The sequence below is a fragment of the Hyperolius riggenbachi genome, chromosome 3 (assembly GCF_040937935.1).
Source record: "Hyperolius riggenbachi isolate aHypRig1 chromosome 3, aHypRig1.pri, whole genome shotgun sequence".
Classification (NCBI taxonomy): Eukaryota; Metazoa; Chordata; class Amphibia; order Anura; family Hyperoliidae; genus Hyperolius; species Hyperolius riggenbachi.
This window is the reverse complement of record NC_090648.1, coordinates 307,292,874-307,316,086: the sequence shown is the minus strand read 5'-3', so window position 1 is coordinate 307,316,086 and position 23,213 is coordinate 307,292,874. Positions and strand designations below refer to the sequence as shown.

Here is a 23,213-nt window from a genome sequence, read left to right as displayed (position 1 = left end):
CCCCGTAAAAAAGTGACAAGTGACGGCCGTCTAATGTACATCAGCTGATGTTCCAAACACGCTTCATGCACAACCACAAACAGTCAGGTGGCCACCTTCTAAGATCCTTTAAGATAACGGTTTCATATAGCTCATGAGCTTATTAATCTTATGATCTTGCTAGGCCAACTGTCCATGTCCATAAGGATTTGTTGACTGCCACATGTGTTGTATTATAAACCAGCGCTTTGCAACCACGCTGCACATCAGTCTTGGCACTAATTCAAAACAGCCCACTTTCATATATATATCAAGCCTCTATAATATTGTAATCACAGTCAATCAAGCGATTCCCGCAGCACAGCTGAGTCTCCAACTCTATAGGTATGCGCACTTTAACATGCCCCACTGGGGGTCTCACCACCTTTCGGCTTGCATTCATCCAAGTGTTTGCTTCCCAGGGCTCTGCATTTGATATCCTTTCTGTGATAAGGCTATCTGGACTTGTGATCTCGTCCGGGCTGCAGTACTGTCAAGTGCTGTAAGTGCAGCGTGTTGCACTTACAGCTGCACTTACAGCACTTGACAGTACTGCAGCCCAGACTTTTTTAGGGGGGGATAGGAGTTTTTTTTTATAATGGCTGTATTTATTGGATTGCTTAATAAAACGTATATGTGAGATGGAAGACACCTGGTGATTTTTGTTTGACATACAGTCAGGCAAACAAAGAGACGAGCGCTTTAACCACTTACCGACCACCCACTGCACAGGGGCAGCCGGAAAGTGGATCCCGTAAGGACCGCCGCATGCACAAGAGGCGGCGGTCCTTGTACGGGCATGGGCGGATCGATCGCGTCATCCGTGACGCGATCCTCCGCCGGGGATAGATGGCCGGGGATTTAGCCTCCAGCTTGCCGGCCACTTAGCAGGGCCGGCGGGCGGAGGAATACACATATCCGCATGCAAAGCGTATAATAGGCTTTGTAATGTATACAAAGCCTATTATACAGGCTGCCTCCTGCCCTGGTGGTCCCAGTGTCCGAGGGACCACCAGGGCAGGCTGCAGCCACACTAGTCTGCACCCAATCACACTGATCTCCCCCCCTGCCCCCTGATCGCCCACAGCACCTCAGACTCCCTCCCCCCCGCCCACCCCCCCAGACCCCTGTTTGCACCCAATCACCCCCCTAATCACCCATCAATCACTCCCTGTCACTATCTGTTAGCACTATTTTTTTTATTCCCTAAACTGCCCCCTGATCCCTCCTGATCACCGCCCACCCCTCAGATTCTCCCCAGACCTCCCCCCCCCCCCGCAGACCCAAGCCCCCCCCCCCCGTGTACTGTATGCATCTATCCCCCCTGTAATAACCCACTTATCACCTGTCAATCACCTGTCAATCACCTATCAATCACCCCCTGCCACTGCCACCCATCAATCAGCCCCTAACCGGCAATCTGATCACCCACCCACACCAATAGATCGCCCACAGATCCGACATCAGATCACCTCCCAAGTGCATTGTTTACATCTGTTCTCTACCCTAAACACCCACTAATTACCCATCAATCACCCATCAATCACCCCCTATCACCACCTTTCACTGTTACCCATCAGAGCAGACCCTAATCTGCCCCTTGCGGGCACCCAATCACCCGCCTACACGCTCAGATTGCCCTCAGACCCCCCTTATCAATTCGCCAGTGCATTATTTACATTTGTTCTTCCCTGTAATAACCAACTGACCACCTGTCAATCACCTGTCAATCACCCATCAATCACCCCCTGTCACTGCCCCCCATCAATCAGCCCCTAATCTGCCCCTTGCGGGCAATCTGATCACCCACCCACACCAATAGATCACCCGCAGATCCGACGTCAGATCACCTCCCAAGTGCATTGTTTACATCTAATCTCTACCCTAAACACCCACTAATTACCCATCAATCACCCATCAATCACCCCCTATCACCACCTGTCACTGTTACCCATCAGATCAGACCCTAATCTGCCCCTTGCAGGCACCCAATCACCCGCCTACACGCTCATATTGCCCTCAGACCCCCGCTTATCAATTCACCAGTGCATTATTTACATCTGTTCTTCCATGTAATAACCCACTGATCACCTGTCAATCACCCATCAATCACCCCCTGTCACTGCCACCCATCAATCACCCCCTGTCACTGCCACCCATCAATCAGCCCCTAACCTGCCCCTTGCGGGCAATCTGATCACCCACCCACACCAATAGATCGCCCGTAGATCCGACTTCAGATCACCTCCCAAGTGCATTGTTTACATCTGTTCTCTACCCTAAACACCCACTAATTACCCATCAATCACCCCCTGTCACTGCTACCCATCAGATTAGACCCCTATCTGCCCCTAGGGCACTCAATCACCCGCCCACACCCTCAGAACACCCTCAGACCCCAGCCCTGATCACCTCGCCAGTGCATTGCTTGCATCTATTCCCCCCTCTAATCACACCTTGAGACACCCATCAATTACCTCCTGTCACCCCCTAGCACACCTACCCATCAGATCAGGCCCTAATTTGCCCCGGGTGGGCTCCTGATCACTCGGCCAAACCCTCAGATCCCCCTCAGACCCCCTTCCGATCACCTCCCCAGTGCATTGATTGCATCTATTTTCCCCTCTAACCACCCCCTGAGACACCCATCAATCACCTCCTAGCACTCCTAGCAAGTCACCCCCCTAGCACTCCTATCCATCAGATCAGGCCCAATACAACCTGTCATCTAAAAGGCCACCCTGCTTATGACCGGTTCTACAAAATTCGCCCCCTCATAGACCACCTGTCATAAAAATTTACAGATGCTTATACCCCTGAGCAGTCATTTTGAGACATTTGGTTTCCAGACTACTCACAGTTTTGGGCCCGTAAAATGCCAGGGCGGTATAGGAACCCCACAAGTGATCCCATTTTAGAAAAAAGACACCCCAAGGTATTCTGTTAGGTGTATGACGAGTTCGTAGAAGATTTTATTTTTTTGTCAAAAGTTAGCGGAAATTGATTTTTATTGTTTTTTTTTCACAAAGTGTCATTTTTCACTAACTTGTGACAAAAAAAAAAAATCTTCTATGAACTCGTCATACACCTAACGGAATACCTTGGGGTGTCTTCTTTCTAAAATGGGGTCACTTGTGGGGTTCCTATACTGCCCTGGCATTTTAGGGGCCCTAAACCGTGAGGAGTAGTCTAGAAAACAAATGCCTGAAAATGACCTGTAAATAGGACGTTGGGCCACTTAGCGCACCTAGGCTGCAAAAAAGTGTCACACATGTGGTATCGCCGTACTCAGAAGAAGTAGTATAATGTGTTTTGGGGTGTATTTTTACACATACCCATGCTGGGTGGGAGAAATTTCTCTGTAAATGGACAATTGTGTGTAAAAAAAAAAAAAACAATTGTCATTTACAGAGATATTTCTCCCACCCAGCATGGGTATGTGTAAAAATACACCACAAAACACATTTTATTACTTCTCCTGAGTACGGCAGTACCACATGTGTGGCACTTTTTTACACCCTAAGTGCGCTAGGGGCCCAAAGTCCAATGAGTGCCTTTAGGATTTCACAGGTCATTTTGCGACATTTGGTTTCAAGACTACTCCTCATGGTTTAGGGCCCCTAAAATGCCAGGGCAGTATAGGAACCCCACAAATGACCCCATTCTAGAAAGAATACACCCAAAGGTATTCCGTTAGGAGTACGGTGAGTTCATAGAAGATTTTATTTTTTGTCACAAGTTAGCGGAAAATGACACTTTGTGAAAAAAAAACAATTAAAATCAATTTCCGCTAACTTGTGACAAAAAATAAAATCCTCTATGAACTCACCATACTCCTAACGGAATACCTTGCGGTGTCCTTTTTTCTAAAATGGGGTCATTAGTGGGGTTCCTATACTGCCCTGGCATTTTAGGGGCCCTAAACTGTGAGGAGTAGTCTTGATAGTGGCTGGATAGTGTAATGATTAAGGGCTCTGCCTCTGACATGGGAGACCAGGGTTCGAATCTCGGCTCTGCCTGTTCAGTAAGCCAGCACCTATTCAGCAGGAGACCTTAGGCAAGTCTCCCTAACACTGCTACTGCCTGTAGAGCGCGTCCTAGTGGCTGCAGCTCTGGCGCTTTGAGTCCGCCAGGAGAAAAGCGCTATATAAGTGTTTGTCTTTGTCTTTTGAAACAAAAATGACCTGTGAAATCCTAAAGGTACTCATTGGAATTGTACTCATTGCACTTCAAAAAAGTGCCACACATGTGGTATCGCCGTACTTAGGAGAAGTAGTATAATGTGTTTTGGGGTGTATTTTTACACATACCCATGCTGAGTGGGAGAAATATCTCTGTAAATGGACAATTGTATGTAAAAAAAAATCGTCATTTACAGAGATATTTCTCCCACCCAGCATGGGTATGTGTAAAAATACTTCTCTTAAGTACGGCAATACCACATGTGTGGCACTTTTTTGCAGCCTAACTGCGCTAAGGGGTCCAAAGTCCAATTAGCACCTTTAGGCTTTACAGGGGTGCTTACAATTAGGCACCCCCCAAAATGCCAGGACAGTAAACACACCCCACAAATTACCCCATTTTGGAAAGTAGACACTTTAAGGTATTCAGAGAGGAGCATAGTGAGTCTGTGGCAGATTTCATTTTTTTTTTTTGTCACAAGTTAGCAGAAATGAAAACTTTTTTTTTTTTCTTGTCACAAACTGTCATTTTCCACTAACTTGTGACAAAAAATAATATCTTCTATGAACTCACTATGCCTCTCAGTGAATACTTTGGGATGTCTTCTTTCCAAAATAGGGTCATTTGGGGGGTATTTATACTATCCTGGAATTCTAGCCCCTCATGAAACATGACAGGTGGTCAGAAAAGTCAGAGATGCCTGAAAATGGGAAAAAATTCACTTTTTGCACCATAGTTTGTAAACGCTATAACTTTTACCCAAACCAATAAATATAGGCTGAATGGTTTTTTTTCTTCTCAAAAACATGTTTGTCCACATTTTTCGTGCTGCATGTATACAGAAATTTTACTTTATTTGAAAAATGTCAGCACAGAAAGTTAAAAAAATCATTTTTTTGCCAAAATTCATGTCTTTTTTGATGAATATAATAAAAAGTAAAAATCGCAGCAGCAATCAAATAGCACCAAAAGAAAGCTTTATTAGTGACAAGAAAAGGAGCCAAAATTCATTTAGGTGGTAGGTTGTATGAGCGAGCAATAAACCGTGAAAGCTGCAGTGGTCTGAATGAAAAAAAGGGTCTGGTCCTTAAAGGATACCCGAACTGAAATGTGACATAATGAGATAGACAGGTGTATGTACAGTGCCTAGTACACAAATAACTAGGCTGTGTTTCTTTTTTTATTTCTCTGTTGAAAGAGTTAAATATCAGGTATGTAAGTGGCTGACTCAGTCCTGACTCAGACAGGAAGTGACTACAGTGTGACCCTCACTGATTAGAAATTCCCCTTTTTTACCTCTATCTTGCTTTCAGAAGCTATTTTCTGCTAGGAAAGTGTTTTATAGTTGGAATTTCTTATCAGTGAGGGTCACACTGTAGTCACTTCCTGTCTGAGTCAAGACTGAGTCAGCTACTTACATACCTGATATTTAACACATTCAGGCAGAGAAATAAAAAAGGAACACAGCATAGTTATCTGTGTGCTAGGCACTGTACATACACATGTCTATCTCATTATGTCACATTTCAGTTCGGGTATCCTTTAAGGGGAGTAAAGCCTACGGTCCTCAAGTGGTTAATTACAGCGCAGGTAGATTTGGGCGCAGCCACCACCACCATAGGCTGTAATAGGAATTACAGCTATAGCAGTGCACAAGTAACTCTGACCCAGTCAGAAGACAGAGCTGAAGTTACTTTTAAAACACAATAATTCGGCTTCCAGCAGTTGCTGGAAGCCAAATTATTTCATTCCTCACCATCCTTGGCGGTCTGGAGGGGGAATAGTATTTAGCGTGGCCAGGAACCTGTACAGCAGCAGAATCAGCCATATACCGGCTGTATCCTGCGCCCAAGTCTCCTGGCACGCAAACATACATACATACAAACACACATTCATGCACACACCAACAGGCACACAACACACATACACTCGTGCAGAGGATGGGGTTTCCCGAGAAACCTCCACCATGTAAAATGTAGCCAGCGGTTCTGGACAAAGCAGCCATTATACAACCTAATGCGTTAGCTATGATCACAATGTGGGCCTCAAGTGTTCTTGTTACACCGCTGTGTATTAATCTGTTGAGACAGTTTGGGGACTTGAACTAATTCAGTAACAGCAACACTGAAAGAACACATGATTGAATGCCTACTTTCTCTGCTAGTGCTTTTTTATGTGGATATAATACTTGTAAAATAATAAATTAAATATGTCCTTAATACAAACTGTTACGTGGACTAGTATACACATGCAATGAACACATTATGAATGTTGTATATTCTGCATTATCCAAAAGCTTGTCCACACTTCATGTGGACTTATACCCATTAGCCAAACAAAGTAACTGCCCAAGTAAACATTAATAATGAACACAGACATCTAAAATAATCTGCGTCCTTCCTGAATCCTTAAAGAGGAACTGTCGCAAAAATCTTCAAATTTACAACACATACAAATAATAAGTTCATTTCTTCCAGAGTAAAATGAGCCATAAATTACTTCTCTCCTATGTTGCTGGCATTTACAGTAAGTATTAGAAATCTAACATTACCAACAGATTTTGGGCTAGTCCATCTCTCCATAGGAGATTCTCAGCATGGCCTTTATTCTATGTAAAGACTCTCCATGAAAAGGATTCATACAAAGATGCTGCCCAGCATCCCTGCTTGCTACACACTTTTTGGCAGTTGGATGGAGCAACTGCCATTCACTAAGTGCTTTTAAAAATAAAGAAAACCCTGAAAATCCCCCCATGAGAAGATGGGTTAGTCCACATTTTGTTGGTAATGTAAAATTTCTACTACTTACAGTAAGTGACAGCAACATAGGAGAAAAGTAATTTATGGCTCATTTTACTCTGGAAGAAACGTACTTCTTATTTGTATATGTTTACATACATTAAACATTTTAAGATTTTCGCGACTGAGGTCCTTTAAAGAGAAATTCAATTTTCATGCTAAAATTGCTATAAAGATCGGTGTTGCAAAAGTCGTTTTGCAATATAATGGCATTAAAAAATTATCTTTCTGTTTCAGTATACAGCTAGCTAAGCATTTCCAGATGTTACACAATAATAATCAGTGATCCTGATCAGTAGTAGTCTCACTCTACCATCACTCCCTCAACAACCCATACCAGCGCTGCTCAACTTAATGTTATGACCACAGTGCTCAAATAAATAGCTAACACAGAGGTTATTCCTCAACTTTAAGTTCTCTTCAGTAGAGCCAGATCCTCCACAAGGCAACTAAGGCAGGTGCCTAAGGCCTGATAAGTGACCAGGGACTTGGCTGCCACATTTTCTGAACCTCATTCCTCATCTCACTTTACTAGAACCTAGGTGGCCAGCCGGGGGAAACAAATATACTATATGACAATTTCATACTTCACTGTCTTAGGTAAAGCCATCACCAGATACCAATGTGGGTAAAAATCTATGCTCATGTCCCCAAGTGCTTCCACAGATGGGCGGTTCCATACTGGGCATACACGAGAGCGCAGTGTGAAGACGCCCATCTGCTGGAAGCTCTAGAGCAGGGGCGCCTCTGGCCATTTTGTCACTCCAGGCAAGGAGACCTGTGGCGCCCCCCCCCCCCCCCCGCCCTCTCCATGAAAATATTCGCAATGCAGTAGCTTTTCACCAGAAAATAATCGTATTACAGTAGTGGTTCAGCGCAATACTACGAGCCCCTGATCTACTGCCACTATACCACTGTGTCCAATTGTAAAAATGTACTGCTTGATTGTACTTTTGGTACATTTTTGCCATGGATTGATTGAAATTCTGATCGATGTGGTGGTTGATAATCGCCATATTCGATCATTTTGAAAGAATCTGTCTCTAAAAATGAATGCATGTATTGACAGCTATAGGCTAGGGTTACTAATAACAAGATTGGGTGATTCAGTTGTAAGGGTAAGATGGGGGGGGGGTAGAGTAGAGAGTAACAAGGAACATTTATAATTACTTTTTTCCTGGCGGACTCAGTGCTGACTCGCTCAGTAGGCAGTAGCAGTGTTAGGGAGTCTTGCCCAAGGTCTCCTACTGAATAGGTGCGGGCTTACTGAGTAGGAAGAAGCAGAGATTTGAACCCAGGTTGCCTGTGCCAGAGGCAGAGCCCTTAACAATTACACTATCCAGAGAGAGGAGGAAAAGCACTTTTATTTTGCTTTCCTTTAAGCCAAGAAGACAGCCAGCACTAGGGGAAGGGGGGTAATCAAAGGTGAATAAGGGAGAGTGGAGGAGTGGAGAGAGACTGAGAATAGCCTGAGATGGAGCAGACAGCTTATCTGTATTGCGGCCACATCACACAGAGGCGACTTGTCTGTAATGTGACGCCTGTCCTGCCAGTCTCTTCCACAAGGCTGCAGCAGCCCTCCTGGAGTCTAAGGACTGTCTAAATCTTTTCAACCTGTGTAATACATACCTCCCAACTTTTTGAGATGAAAAAAAGAGGGACACTTCTGCCATGCCCCTGCCACACCCCTGATCACTCCCCCGTCACACCCCTAGTCACGCATACCATACAGATTTCATAAGAAAAATATGTTGTTTTATAATTCAAACCACACTGGTCCTTTCTATCCTGGGTCATTTCCCTTCATATTAACATTTTAAAATTAGTAATATATCAATGTAAAGGATGGGAATAAAGTTTACAGTCAAACACATTTTTAGTAGATATATATATATTTACATAGAAAGAGGGACAAAATCCTGAAAGAGGGACATATGAGAAGGAAAGAGGGACAGAGTGACAGGGCTCCCGAAGAGGGACTGTCCCTCCAAAAGAGGGACATTTGGGAGCTACGACCTTATCTAGCTGACCACATGCAGTCTTTATAATGGTGAGAAAGCAGACAGGTTTTTTTTCTAAGGACACTGTAGGAGGCAAGCCTCTCTTCTGCATCATGCTGTGTACATTTACCAGCTTGCCATCAAATTGTACATTTATTTCCCTCAGCCAGCCTAGTGCTTCACATTGTTGGCTCTCCATAAACCACAGACTTATACACTGTACTAGCAGCAAGGGGAAAAAAATCTCACTCCTTCCTCCTGGCTAGTCCCGTTCTGGAATGCACACAAAGACACCATTCTCCTCTTAAGTCATAAGGAGGGGCGGGCAGGACAGGAGTCACACAGACACACTCTAGATCCTGAGATAACACTAACATTAGGGAATGCCATACAAAGTGTTGTAGACAAAAGGTTTGTAGATTCCTTATTTGAGGCTGAGCAGTAGAGGCTTTTATTAGAACTTTTTATCTCCGTTCCCTGAGTTTTCAGCCTCTAAGGACAGGAAAAATAAACTTTTTTTTCCCCTCAAAGCCACCCTGCAATAAATCTGTCACTCTAGGCAATTAGCTGGTCAGCTGGTCTCTAGAAGCACCTCTGCTCTAGAGGACACAACTGCTTCCGAGCCTTCCAAGGACTGCTGAAGGTGAATAAATTAAACGGTGGAGAAAGTGTTAGAACGAGGGCACAAAGAGAGACCTGGAAAGGCAGTTTAGGATCCAGAGCCTTCCCTCTCCATAGGCGAGTATCTAACTTTTTTTCAGGTGGCTTCAGTTTTACTTTAAGATATCTGGCCTAGTTACACAACTGTAAGCTTAAAGGGGAACTGAAGAGAGAGCTATATGGAGGCTGTTATGTTTATTTCCTTTTAATCAATACCAGTTGCCTGGCAGCCCTGCTGGTCTATTTCTCTGCAGTAGTATCTGAATAAAACCAGAAACAATCATGCAGCTAGTCTTGTCAGATCAGACTTTAAAGTCTGAACCACTGAAACACCTGATCTGCTGAATGCTTGTTCAGGGGCTATGGTTAATAGTATTAGAGGCAGAGGATCAGCAGGGCTGCCAGGCAACTGGTATTGCTTAAAAGGAAATAAACAGGACAGCCTCCATATACCTCTCTCTTCAGTTCCCCTTTAAACTTGAGAACAGAAAGTGTGACATGGGCAGCAATAAAAACACTTTGGCAGAGTGTAGAAGGGTACAACCCACTCCTCCCCCCTTTAGCTTTCTTCTCTTTTTATGTCTCTCTCTAGACTATGTCCATCCTTTCTTTAAAGACACATGAGCCCATGTGTCTTGAATTGAGTTCCAGAGAATCAGGATCTTACATATAAAAAGGACAGTTTATACTAGAAAACGTGTTTTTAAAAAAATTTGATTGTGATCCTTAAAATTATATGTAGCAGAAGCATTTTAATTTTAAAGGAAACATGAGATGGGGAAGAGAAAAAAATTATACATACTTTGGGCTTCCTCCAGTCTCCTCCAGGCTGATTGCTGCTTCGCCGTCCTTCACCACCTACTGGATCTTCCACAATCAGCCCTAGTAAGTCCTCCGGTCTGGGGTGTACTGCGCATGCGTGGCGTGGCCATGTTCTTGCACCCATCACGCCCCCATCACTGGGAGCGTTCTGTGTCTGCGCAGTACTACTGCACAGGGGAAGAACACTCCCGGCCATGGGAGCGCGATGGGGGAGCGCACATGGCAGGACTGCGCCTGCATCGACTGGCCGACTTACCAGGGCCGATTGCGAAAGATTCATGAGGGGGTGGAGGATGGCGTGGAAGCAATCAGCCTGGGGGGGCTGGAGAAAGCCTCTGGCTTGTATTTTTTTTTCTCCTGCCTCATCTCTGGTACACTTTAAAACTATAGAATAAAATAGAGCACCAGAGTTTACTGGTGTCTGTGTCCCTACTGTGGAAATTCCCTCACTTCCTGTGCCTGAAGCTGGTCATGCCACCTTCATTAGAATTCCAGGGTTTGAACAAGAATAGATTTTCAGATATACACATATCTGATATAGTAATGATCAGTCTGTGGGGCTGAAACATTGTTTGGTAAATGAGAATACATTTGCTCCCCCCCCCCCCTCCCTCTCCCCCCAAAAAAGTGTAAATTATTTAATAAATCTTTATCCCAGGAGATATTTTCCTGCAATGAGAATTCATTGAGAAGCCTGTGATATAAGGTGATCGATCTGTACTTCCCTGATTGGCTGATCAGCCTACAAAGGAAGGAAACACGAGACATGAATTCTTCTAGGAGAATTGATCATCTTTAATACCTCAATTTTTTATCTAAAGTGGACATATTATGCTGTAGAGATGCAATGGATACACTCTGGGCCTGATTTACTAGGAGTCTCCAATACTGGCGATCTTATGTCATCCTTGAAATCTGGCCTGCATGTATTAAGGATTATCTGATATTATTATCCATGCAACAGAAAGCTGAGCTACAAACTGCAGAATAATTAACCAGCAGCTGAGCACATTTATCAGCAACCAGTTAATTGATTGGCAGCTTCTGACTTTGATTTGCCACCAGCTATTTCTACTCCCTGCTGAGTGAAGGATCTGCATGCTGCACACATTTTCCACTCAGTACTAACACCGATTGCCAGCAAGTGCTAGTGCAGTATCACCCTATAAGGGTGTTCTCACAGCAGCATTACAAATAGGGCTGCTCAAATCCGGATCCGGGAGATACCCGGATAGTTGCTATCCGGATATCTCCCAGTAAACCTGTGTGGGTTGGGTGGAGGGGTCAAGCTTACCTGTCTGACGTCTTCTTCGTCCGTCCCTGGCGCCTCCCACGGTGCGGTCCACACGCATCCCGTGACTACAAACACTTCCTCCTTCAACCCGGAAGGAGGAAGTGTTTGTACTCACGTGACCGCCACGTTTAATGCATCGTGGGAGGCGCCAGGGGCGGACGAAGAAGACGTCAGACAGGTAAGCTTGACCCCCCCGCCCACCCCGCACAGGTTTACTGGGAGATATCCGGATAGCAACTATCCGGGTATCTCCCGGATCCGGATTTGAGCAACCCTAGTTACAAATTTTCTAAAATCAAAATCTTGCTACTTGCACTTTTTTCATAGCAATACTGCTTAAAGGAAAATACAAAAACGCACTTGCCTTTAAAAATGTAAAAAAATGTACAATGTGCTTAGCGACTGCGGTTGCATTTTGCAGGGTGAACTAAGCTTTATGTTGTTCAGCTCTAAGAAGCCATGACCTGGTTACTATTTTTGATTGATATCATTTGTGATCATTTGTGATGCCGCAAACCCTTCGTGATTAATAAATACCCTGTCAAAATTGATCGATTTAGTTGATTGTGCTGGACAGAGGATATCACTTGATTGGCAAAGGGTCAGGAGCGCATCATTAATGGTGTGCGATTTAAGGATGGCTGAAGCATCAGCAGAGCTTACTCTCACCTGTTTGCTGGCACTTTCTCATGTGTCTTCTCTCCACTGCTGGCACGGTCGGCACTACACCGGTACATGTTGAGGCACTGCCCCCCCCCCCCCCCCCCCTGGCAATCACTGTGCCCTCCTGAGTGCCCCTCTGCTCAGTTACAAACAGTTAACTGTTTCCAGGCTCCAGCAGCATACAGTGATCAGGATAGCGTCTGTAAAAAAACTCTCCATGTCAGCCTGTCTATGTAGGCATTAAGTAATCCAAGAGTCTTATCTATTTGTCAGAAATACCTCACAATCCTTGCAAGATTTCTTGTAAATGATGTATCTGGATGACACTTATATTTGTAAAAAAAATATCTCTACCTCCTTCTGACTGTATGTTCTAACATTGTCAATCAACTGGAGTAGAGTCTGAAGAAGGCTTACAAGCTGAATTACTGTTTTTCCTTTACATTAGCCAATAAAGTAGAGCTTGTATTTTACAGACAGGAAGTTTTGAATCAGAATATTGATCCTGATTCAAAACTTCTTGTCTGTAAAATACAAGCTCTACTCTCCAGCAATGCTTAGCTACTAAGATAAGGAATTGCACACACAGGGCTTGATTCACTACAGCAGGGAGTTTTATAATCCCATGCGCACACTATGCAGCCATAGCGTGCACAGTTAAGCTACGCTGGGCTCAGATAGTTTAAGGAGCGCTTTGTTACACTTAACGAGCGTTCCACTGAACCTGCCCGGAGTCCGGCGGGTCCAGTAGCTTCAAAGTATGAGATTCCTGCACTTTGATTGGCCCAATAGCTTGACTGTCAAGTGACAGGAAGCCTACAGAGCCAATCAAAGTGCAGGAATCTTGTACTTTGCAGCTACTGGACCCTCCGGGCTCGTTAAGTTTAACAAAGCGCTCTTTAAACTATCTGAGCCCAGCGTAATTTAACTGCACACACTATAGCTTCATAGCGTGCGCAGGGGATTATAACACCCCCTGCTAGCTTAGTGAATCAAGCCCACAGTGTTTCTCTCCCTCCTACTGCTTCCCCCACCCCTTGCTTGTAGAGTCGTGAAACACAGGCTGAGGGCTGGAATGATTTGTCTGAGATCAGTCCACACAGGAGCAGCTTGCAAACAAGTAAGGATTAAAGCATGACAGCAAACTAGGCAAGTACATCTATTGGTAACTGTTCTTCAATAATAGCACCATCATCTAGACAATCTGTTCTGCTCAAAATCCTCCGTTTGTGATATTTACATTTGATTCCTATCATTGCTGTTAGCCTTAATAATATAACCTGCGTTATGCAAAAAATATCTAAACCTCACCATACAAACATCTATTTTGATCACCTAAATGGGCCCCACTAGCCAACCATAGTGCACCCTTTGTGCCACCCCCAAACATTTGAAGCTAGAGCCGATGCTGACTGCTGGGCACTCCATCCTATCTCTTCTCACCTGTGTCACAGGACAAGTACTAGAGGCTACACACTAGAGGCCTCTAGTGGTCCCATAAGGTACATGCCACAGAGGCTCTAGTGTTTGGCCCCTAGCATTTAGTCACAGTACACACAGCTTCAGGAGAAAAGAGAGAGAAGACACATGCCAGCAGACATGTGGATGTAAGCTCTGTACTGAGGGGACAGAGATGGGGAAACTTGAGATGCAGCGTGCACAGATTTTCAATGGATTTCATGATGAAATATATTGAACATCTGTGTACAGTGTGTGGAGAGATGTGATCAGATAGATCTCTCTGATCAGATGAGAAGTTTCTATCTGTTGGCCACATTGACCAGTTAGCCACCTTAAGTTAATAAGGCCCTCTGTCTTCACTCATCATCAAATCATCCAGAGACAAGCTGACTGCCCATAGACAATCAGAATGCAAATTATAAATATCAACGATATGTCTATCGCTGGACTAGTTTCCAAGTTATCACTTTTTTTTTATTACGAAAAGACAATATTAACTTCATCCGATACATGTGTAAAAAAAACCCCAAAACAAGCACTAAAATTCAAGCACTAAACTAGAACATAAAACAAGGGAGACTTTGATTACTGACATACATTAGGCCTCATTCAGTTTAAATCCTTGAATTGATAAAGGTCACAAAAAACTAGTGAAACCAATTGCACATGCTCAACCACTGGGATATTTTGGGGATAATAAAGTACGATTCTCCTTTTTTTCCTACAAAGAAAGGTACAGTGCATGTACTGAGTGGAATATAAAGGATGCCATCTTTATTTTATCATTCAGAAAATGTCAGTTGAGTTGCTGTCACACTGATCTTTTGACTTGGGTTGTTTCTGAGCAAGAATCCTGTGACACTTATACAGCCAATGATGGCGTCAGTACACCTGCTCTGCATGCTGAACCTGCGTCTGGGATTCAGAAGGTACTGAAGTCATAGGACAAGTACCATGATCATGTAGGTCACACTTAGAAACCAAGTCAGACACCCTTCGTATACCTCTCACTTCAGGTTTCATTTAGAGAATCTGTCAAGATTCCTTTTCACTATGGTGTTAGAATAACATGCAATGCACACCTGCTTTATTTTAAGATCCACTTTAAGACTAAACATTAGGCAAGATGGCAGAACTCCTGGAGATTATTAGCAGTGGAGTCACCCAGGTGGTGATTCTGCCATGTTTGTGCAAGTGACAGAAAGCTGGCATGTAGGTTGTGTTTGACTCTTCCTCCAAGAGCCACAGCATCACTATAGGCAACTGGAAGCAGTCAAGTGATTTTAAATTAATATAGAATTTTAAACCACTCAATTCATATTGATTAGATTACATTAAATGACTAATAACCCACCAGAGTTCATCTTCAAGTTTTCTATAGTTTTCAAAAATATCTCCAGCATGCTGGATAATATATAACAAATACCATAGGCTCTAGTTGAGTCCAAAAATATGTTCACACTCAGAAATAATGTCCCGCATTGTCTCATCTTCCCCAGTAATGTTTCAGGTATCTTCAGAGAAGAGACTGACACAGTACACACTTTATAGACCACAGTTTCCCAACCCTGTCCTCAAGGCCCACCAACAGTGCATGTTTTGCAAAAAAAAACACAAACATTCACAGGGTAGGCAATTAGTGTCTCAGCAGAGCTGATTAACTACTTCTGTGGATTTCCACAAAAAAATGCACTGTTGGTGGGCCTTGAGGACACGCTTGGGGAACATAGATCATGTAGGCTTTAATATCACCTCAACCTTCAACTCATAAGCAACATGAAGATTGCTACAGTCCTTGTGTGTTGTAGCAGCACTAAACTGAATGACAGAGAGCTATTAATTGGTTGTGAAACACTAAAAGCAACATTCTACAAGTCTGTAGTGTGAGCCTAGAGCTCAGACTGACCTACGGCTAGATTCCCACTCGTCTATCAGTTTTCTGTGTGTGTTTTTCTGCATGAGTTTTCTGACAGTGCTGCATTTCTGTCATAAATGTTTCTGCATGTGGAAAACGCATTCAAGTGCGAACTAGCCCATTGATTAACATTGGTTCTCAGTTTTCCTATGCAGAAAAAAACAAGTGTGAATTCAGCCTATTGGCGCAAACGCAGTACTTACCCTGGCGGCTCTGGAAGAGTAAGGATCTTCGAATAAAGCCCACATACGAGGTCGCAGCCTTCTCCATCTGCTAACTTTTCCATCAGGACCAACCACGTCCTCTATTCCTAGCCTCTTTCCCAGGTCCTCATCATCCTCATCCATAGGCGGTGGCTCTCCAGTGATCAAGTCTGGAGTCTCAAAGATGTCCAGGGCTTCTTCTGCGTCACGATGCTGGCGGTAGGTCATCCAGCAACATGGCTCCACATCAGTCTCATCAATGCCCCAAAATGCCAGCTCCTCCTCAAAGAGGGGTCCGCACACATCCGCTGGGCAGTGCAGCTTGCCAGTGCGGTAATAGTTAAGAACATAGGCGAAGACACCAGGGTGTCTATCAAAGAAGAATTCATTTCCACCACGGCAGGCACTCTGAAAGGAGCCTGGGATTTGCTGTTGCTCCAGCCCAGGGTCGCTTTGAGATTCGCATGCCAGTAGTGCCAGTCGGGTACCTGGCACGGTTTTTAATGTACTTCGATAAGTCTCGTGTCTTGTACCCCCTACGTTGAGGATTATCCTCTCGTTCTCATCGATCTTACCCATATCTCTGGATCCGACATGACTCGCATGGGTGGCAGATGAAAGCAGCCCAAGTCCTGATGTAACAGAATGAAAAAGTGAGGTCACGTAAAAATCAGCCAGAATGTCACCTGAACAGAGAGCTCTCTATGAAGTTACACCATTTGGTTGGTAGGCCCCTTTATTACAGTCAATCTCAGATGTCAAATTCCATTCAACTTCTTGAAAACCAGTTAGAAAGAAGTTCTAAAGCTTCCTACTACCTGTCACTCAGAGCTCCACCTCCTGATCATAAGCCATCTGAAGTCACATGAAATGTGCATGTTCAGTCACCTTCCCATGTCCCTATCTCACCACAGGTGTTCCTCAGATTAAAGGATTCACATACATACCCATTAAGATCATTAAAACCATTATCTTAAACGCAGGGCAGATAGTATTTGCTTCTCTGCTGTCATCTTCTATGTAGTCAGCAAGCACAAAGAATCACATAGAAGGTTGTGTGTCCATTCCTACATGCATGGCATATACAGCAGCACATCGGTCCTTCTCCCAAAGAGATGCACACAGAAAGCTCACCATACCTCAAAGAGACAGAAAATAAAGTGCCTTATTATGTGCCAGTCGCTCTTCATCGTCCGTATAAAGATCAAAGGCGACGTGCGATGTTGAAGTGCAAACTACTTGTTTTTGTTTCTTTTATGAGTAAGGTTTTGCTGCTTCAGTTCCAAAGGGTAACCTATTCTCTAGCTGTGTCCATTCTACATCGCCTTTTCTCCCTGGCGGGTAACTCTGTGCGCTTCAAGGATGTCAGATTCACAACAGGCGGTAGCCATTAAATAGGAGCGCACAAAACAAAGAATCCTCGAGCTCCGAGAGAAATTGCAAAAACTGTCATTAGCGTGAGGTCCCAGCCTTCCCCTTGCTGAAGCTGGGAGAGGATCGTGGCTCCAGGAGGTGTGAGGTGCTGCTGATGTCTCCTTACTGCCCCCCTTCTATCAGAAGACAGCTGGAGGAGAGGAGCTGTCCTTTCAGCACCACCGCACAAACTCATAACACAGTCTGCACACACCCTCCACTGGTAACATCCTTCGCCCCCTCATCAAAGACTCATCCGCTCTATTTTAAATACACACATGTTTTTTGCCGCCGTGAATTTACCATCTCCTTGTCTCAAGAATCACTAATGATTTTATTCTCTCTTCCAACAGTTAGTTCCATCACAGACACAAGCAAACCGTCTCCTAGTTACAGGTGCCTCGCCAGGCTTGGCAGCAGCAGTCTATGTTTAGGATACCTAGCAACCTAGATATTAGATGGATATATACGGCTGCCACTGAGGCTTCTGACTGCTAGTAAGTAGCCTGACCGTGCTCAAGAGTTTTGTAAGTAATATGTTTAAGGGATTAAGAAAGCCCAAGTCACCAAACGCCGACAGCAAAGCTTATAGATAATGGTGACGGGTGCAAAGTAGGTGCCAGACCTGTAGTGAGATTATATAATATGCATTGGCAACTTTTTTTCTTCCATTAGTATTAAGGGCTTTTATTCGATTGGAATTTAATAAAACTTCACCACTAATAAAACCACCAATATTCTTTGTTTTTTCTTTATAACGCCAATATTCTTAGTTTTTCTTTATAACCTTCTATTAGTACATTTATGGGATGACCGTATACTATGCAAACTTTTACTTCCTAACCAAGGGACTATTGCAGGAAGTAGCATGAACGGTTAGGGACTGGAAACTTCAGTAAATAAACTTTACGAAGTGAATGCAGTCAACCACAATTTTGCTTAATAAATTATACAGCAGTGTTCAAAGTCAAACTCCTTTTTCTCAGGCAAAGTGAAGGGGAGGGGGGGATCAGTGCATCCCTGGTATGATTGCTAATCAGGGCATAATTAAAGCACTGTCTCTTGAACTTCTCACGTTTCTGTTACACAAGATTTACCAAGGCAGTCTTTTATGGCAATAGCGAGGGCTATATACCATGAACAGTTCGGATAAACAACTGGAAAGCTCTCACCCGCCTTCTATGATGCGTGTCTTTTCCTCTTTCTGCTAGTCTTTTCTCCTCTAGCTTATTCAAGTTGCCTGACTTCTGTCCGTGAACTTCATTCTCCTTTCTTTTCCGTCACTGCTCTATGTATAATGCTCTATGTACTGTGTGTCCGCTGTGTGCCGTCTCGCTGGCTGTGGCAGATTACTCCTAACCCATCTCTCCCCTTTTGCTTTGCTCTATCTCCTCTTTCTCTTATGTTGCTGCTAATTACGTCTTTGTCCTTTCTCTCATACTCCCCACTGTTTTCCTCCAGCTTCTCTCACTTTAACGCCTGTGCTGCTTATTTTCTTTCCTGTGCGCCACAGCTCAGCCGTCCACTCTGTCCGTCTCCCCCATCTCCACAGAAAAACACTACTGGCCATAACTAACTACACAGACACACCCTCCTTGCTTTCTCTCCCTCGCAGCCGTGCTTAGTCTCCCCATTGTGCACATGCTCTTTAGCACGTGGTGCTCCCAGTCCTAGCACTTCCCCTCTCTACTTCCTTTGTCATCTCAGCACAGAAGGAGTAGGCATTGTTTGCATTCCAACTTGTAATGCACACAGCAGTAACTCTTGCCCCCTCATAAAGAAAGATATATGAGGCTCAGGGCATGCGGGTGCATTTTTCTTGGACTTAAAAGAGGACAGTAACTAAACTAGCTGGAGGTGGGAGAACAGATGATCGTGGAGGACGGTGCACACATGAAGGCTGCACAGGGCTGGTAGAAGTCCCAGGTAAGTGGAACACTTTTTTTTTTTTTGTAGTATTTCGTTCCACTTTAAAGACACACTTTATACCTAATAGATACCTCTCAGAGAGGGAAGCCTCAGGATCTTTTTAAAGGCTTCTCTCTGTGGTCTGCAGTGGTCCTCATGCTGAGAGTGGCCCTACTTCTTGTCCCAGCAGAGCGGCTCCTCTTCTGCAATCATGGGCGCGCATTGTAATATCGAGCCCGCCTGCACACGTGGCTTTGTGCTACTGCGCATACGCGGACGGGCTCACTCTTCCAATGCGCGGCCATGATTGCAGAAGGCGGCCCAGATAGGATTAACAATACATTGTCGCTATAGTCACTAATATTCGTGGGGGCACGTTCATCGAGGGGGACAGCAGACCGACGGGGGAAGCCTCAATAGGATTCTGAGGCTTCCCTATTTTTAGGTAAGTATCTACTTTTGTGTAACTGAGCCTCAACTCAGGTACACTTTAAATCCAGACATGTTTTTGCCAGTACATACTATAATGCCGCCGGGCAGTTGGACACAGGGTGATCCGAATGACCCTGCTGCCATTGGAATTATTGGCGGCATTGCATATTATTACTCCTCCAAGTTGTATAAACTTGGGGGGGGGACATAATTGGGGTTGGGCTTCTGACGGTAAGTGTCCACGGACTATAGCATTGCAGCTATAGTCGTGGTGATTCCAGGTGCTACGTGGCGCTTAGTGTGCCCCGAGTTGAGTTGCTTTGTGTTTTTGCATACCATCTCCTTTACTCAAGAATCAGTACTGTTTTTTTTTCTCCTCTTCAACAGTGCACACTACAAGAACTTTTTAAATGCTAGAGATTTTAAAAGCTCTTGCTAATGCAATGCTGTGGGGGATTTTTACAAAATCACATCACTCCAGTGTGAACACACACATAGCAAGAGCTTTTAAAATTACAAAGCGCTTAGAAAAGCTCTTGTAGTGTGAACGAACCCCTTGGGGCTCATTCAAACTAGTTAGTGAGTTGAAATGCATTCAAAAGTATGAATAAAAACTTAAAGGACATCCTAGGTTAAAATAAACTGATGAGAAAAACAATTGTATCTACTGTATCCTCCTCCTCCTAAAAATGACTTTTTTTTAATTTCCCACAGTTTTATTTTATATTTAAATCTAGTTTTTACATTTTGACTGCATTGTCTGTGCTCAATGACACCTTCATTGAAGTATGCCAGAGCTCAAATCTATGAATTATTGACCCTTTTATCTCTTTTCTGCTCTCAGAAGCTATTGAGGGCTCGTTTCCACTATAGCAAATCCGCATGTGTTGTCCGCATGCGGATTCGCACAGCCAATACAAGTGGATGGGCCTGTTTCCACTTGTGCGTTGTGCGGAGCGTTTTTGTGTGTGGGGAAAATCTGCACGGCAGACCCCTCAGAATTCGCCTGCGTGTGGAATGCAGGCGAATCGCACACAATGTATTTAATAGGGAAATCGCATGCGTTTTCCCCATGCGTTTTTTGCCGCGATTTCGCATGCAATTTCGCATAGGTACCCATGTTAATTCACACAGGCAGTGACATGGTTAAAATCGCATACTTACTACCCTATGCGAAATCGCATGCGAAATCGCGGCAAAAAACGCATGCGGAGTCGCACCCGCATGCGATTTTGCCTGCGGTGATCCACCGGCGATTCCGCAACGCTATAGTGGAAACGGGCCCTTACTGACAGGAGGGTGTATTAGGGCTGTAAATAGTAATACTTGTCAGTGAGGGTTATGCTATAGTCTGACCCAGTCATTGCATACATGGGGCTTGATTCACAAAAGAGTGCTAACTGTTAGCACGGCCGTTTTCGCGTGAATTTTCGCATTGCACGCGGTCGCGAATTTTCGCGCTAAACGAGAATGTTTTCGTGCGCAAACGCGAATTTTCGCACGAAAACGATATCGATTTCGCGGTAAAATTCACGTTTGCGCACGAAAACTTTATCGTTTCACGCGAAAATTCGCGATCGCGCGCAATGCGAAAATTCGCGCGAAAACGGCCGTGCTAACAGTTAGCACTCTTTTGTGAATCAAGCCCATGATGTTTAACTCTTTCAGGCAGAGAAAGAAAAAAAAGGAACACAGCATAGTTATTTGTGTGCTTGGCACTGTACATACACATGTCTATCTCATCATGTCACATGTCAGTCACCTCGGTTGTCCTTTATGAATTGGTTTGTGAGTTGTTGTGCATTTCAACATGCGTTTCCACGATATTTACTGCATTGTCAAAACACTGTTAAGTGAGGCCCTAGCTAAGCTAAGGGTCTCACTTAGCTAGCTAAGGCTAATAGCTGGTCAACAGGCAGAAGCTGGCCTGGTCTGTGCAGAGAACACACACAGACACATAGCAGCTGCAGCAGCACTGGAGCACACACTCTGACTGTCACACTATGAAATCAAGCTAATGAACAATGTAACAATAGTGTAGTGATAGTGAAGGGGTTACTCACTGAACAGCTTCAGGTTTATAACTGTGTACAGCCCTTGCTAGGCCAGCAGCACTGGAGCATGTCTCTCAGTGAGCATTCTCAAGCAAGGGACGATATGTCTCATCATGGCAGCCCTCCTTATTATACAGGGGGGCTGGCCAGTGTTCCTTTCTGTGATTGGGTGCCTGGGCTTAGGTTGGGAGCCCTCTGGAGCCCTCAGTGAGGTCAGGTGGGGCTGGCCAGGGTTCCTCTCTGTGATGGGTTGCTAGGGCTTCTGCTGGGAGCCCTCTGATTGGCTCCAGAACGTCATCTCCTTAGTTACAGTATTTCGGATCAGGATATCCGCAATATCCGCGGATATCCGCGTTAAGCGTCCAATTATCCGCAGATAGCAATCCGGATTTCTACAGAAATCCGGGATCCGGAATCCAGATCGGATAGCTGGAAAATGGTTGGATTTCCGGGTTTCCAGGATATCCAGAATCCAATAAGCACCACTGTGCATTTCTATGCATTTCCATGAGATTTAATCGATCGATGAATTGAAATGCACTACACAGCAACTCGCTGTTGTAGTGTGAATGAGAGTCTATGGACTTTTATGTTACCATGTAAAACGCACACTATGTGCAGTGCGTCAAAACTCACTGCAACTCACATGTGAATGAGCCCTTAGGCTGGGAGCACAGTTGTCTGTGTAGAAAACCGTGAGTTTAAAACATTAAAAGCACTGTGCGTTTCAAGTGGTTTTTTGGGTGTTCACATTTTTTAGTTTGTGTTGTATGTATTATTTGTATGTTTCCATCTCGCATTTTTAATACATATTTACATTCAACAAGTGGGAAAAAATACAATATCAGATACTTTTTTTTTAAATGCATGCAAATCACATGAGATTCTAATGTGTTCTTAATTTCTTACAGGACAGTCACAGCACTGTATGTGAATCGCAATTTGTATGGAGCATGCGAGAAGAAACTTGCTGTCCAATTTTAAAATTACCACCATTTTTATGCAAGTCAATGGGATAGTTTTTAAAAAAACAAAAAAAAAGCACTCTGCAGTGGGTCTCAGGCCTATATATTCCTTTTTGCTTCCCTTGCATTTTGAGTTTTCATAGAAAACACAAATGGATCGCAAAATGCAGTGTTTCCCCCTTGCCCCTTGGTATCAAACAGCCCTAACAAGTGAAAGCCTTGCCATGCTTGGCAGCAGGTCTATGTTTACGATACCTAGTAACCTAGATATTAGACGGATATGCTGCTGCAAATGAGGCTTCTGGTAGTGAACAGCATGACCGTGCTCAAGAGTTTTTTAAGTGTTTGGTTCCCAAACTTTTTGAAGTTGTAACATTGCACCAAACATTCAGATCTCTGTGTCACATCTAATATGTACAGTATAT

The 23,213-nt window shown here is 44.2% G+C and overlaps 1 protein-coding gene across 8 annotated transcripts in view; it reads right to left on the bottom strand.

Moving 5' to 3' along the window:
- Positions 1 to 18,104, bottom strand: part of KCNC2 (potassium voltage-gated channel subfamily C member 2) — a 333,265-nt gene extending 315,161 nt beyond the window's left edge. For 6 of the 8 annotated variants that reach the window (XR_011030430.1, XM_068276664.1, XM_068276665.1 and 3 more), the window contains exon 1: positions 16,017 to 18,104. Coding sequence is in view for 7 of the 8 variants with exons in the window: in XM_068276664.1 (XP_068132765.1) it covers positions 16,017 to 16,595 (579 nt within the window). In the remaining variant the exon portion in view is untranslated. The remainder of the gene's footprint in view (positions 1 to 16,016) is intronic. The other 2 variants (XM_068276663.1, XM_068276662.1) reach the window with 2 other exon arrangements.
- Positions 18,105 to 23,213: the final 5,109 nt, after the last annotated feature.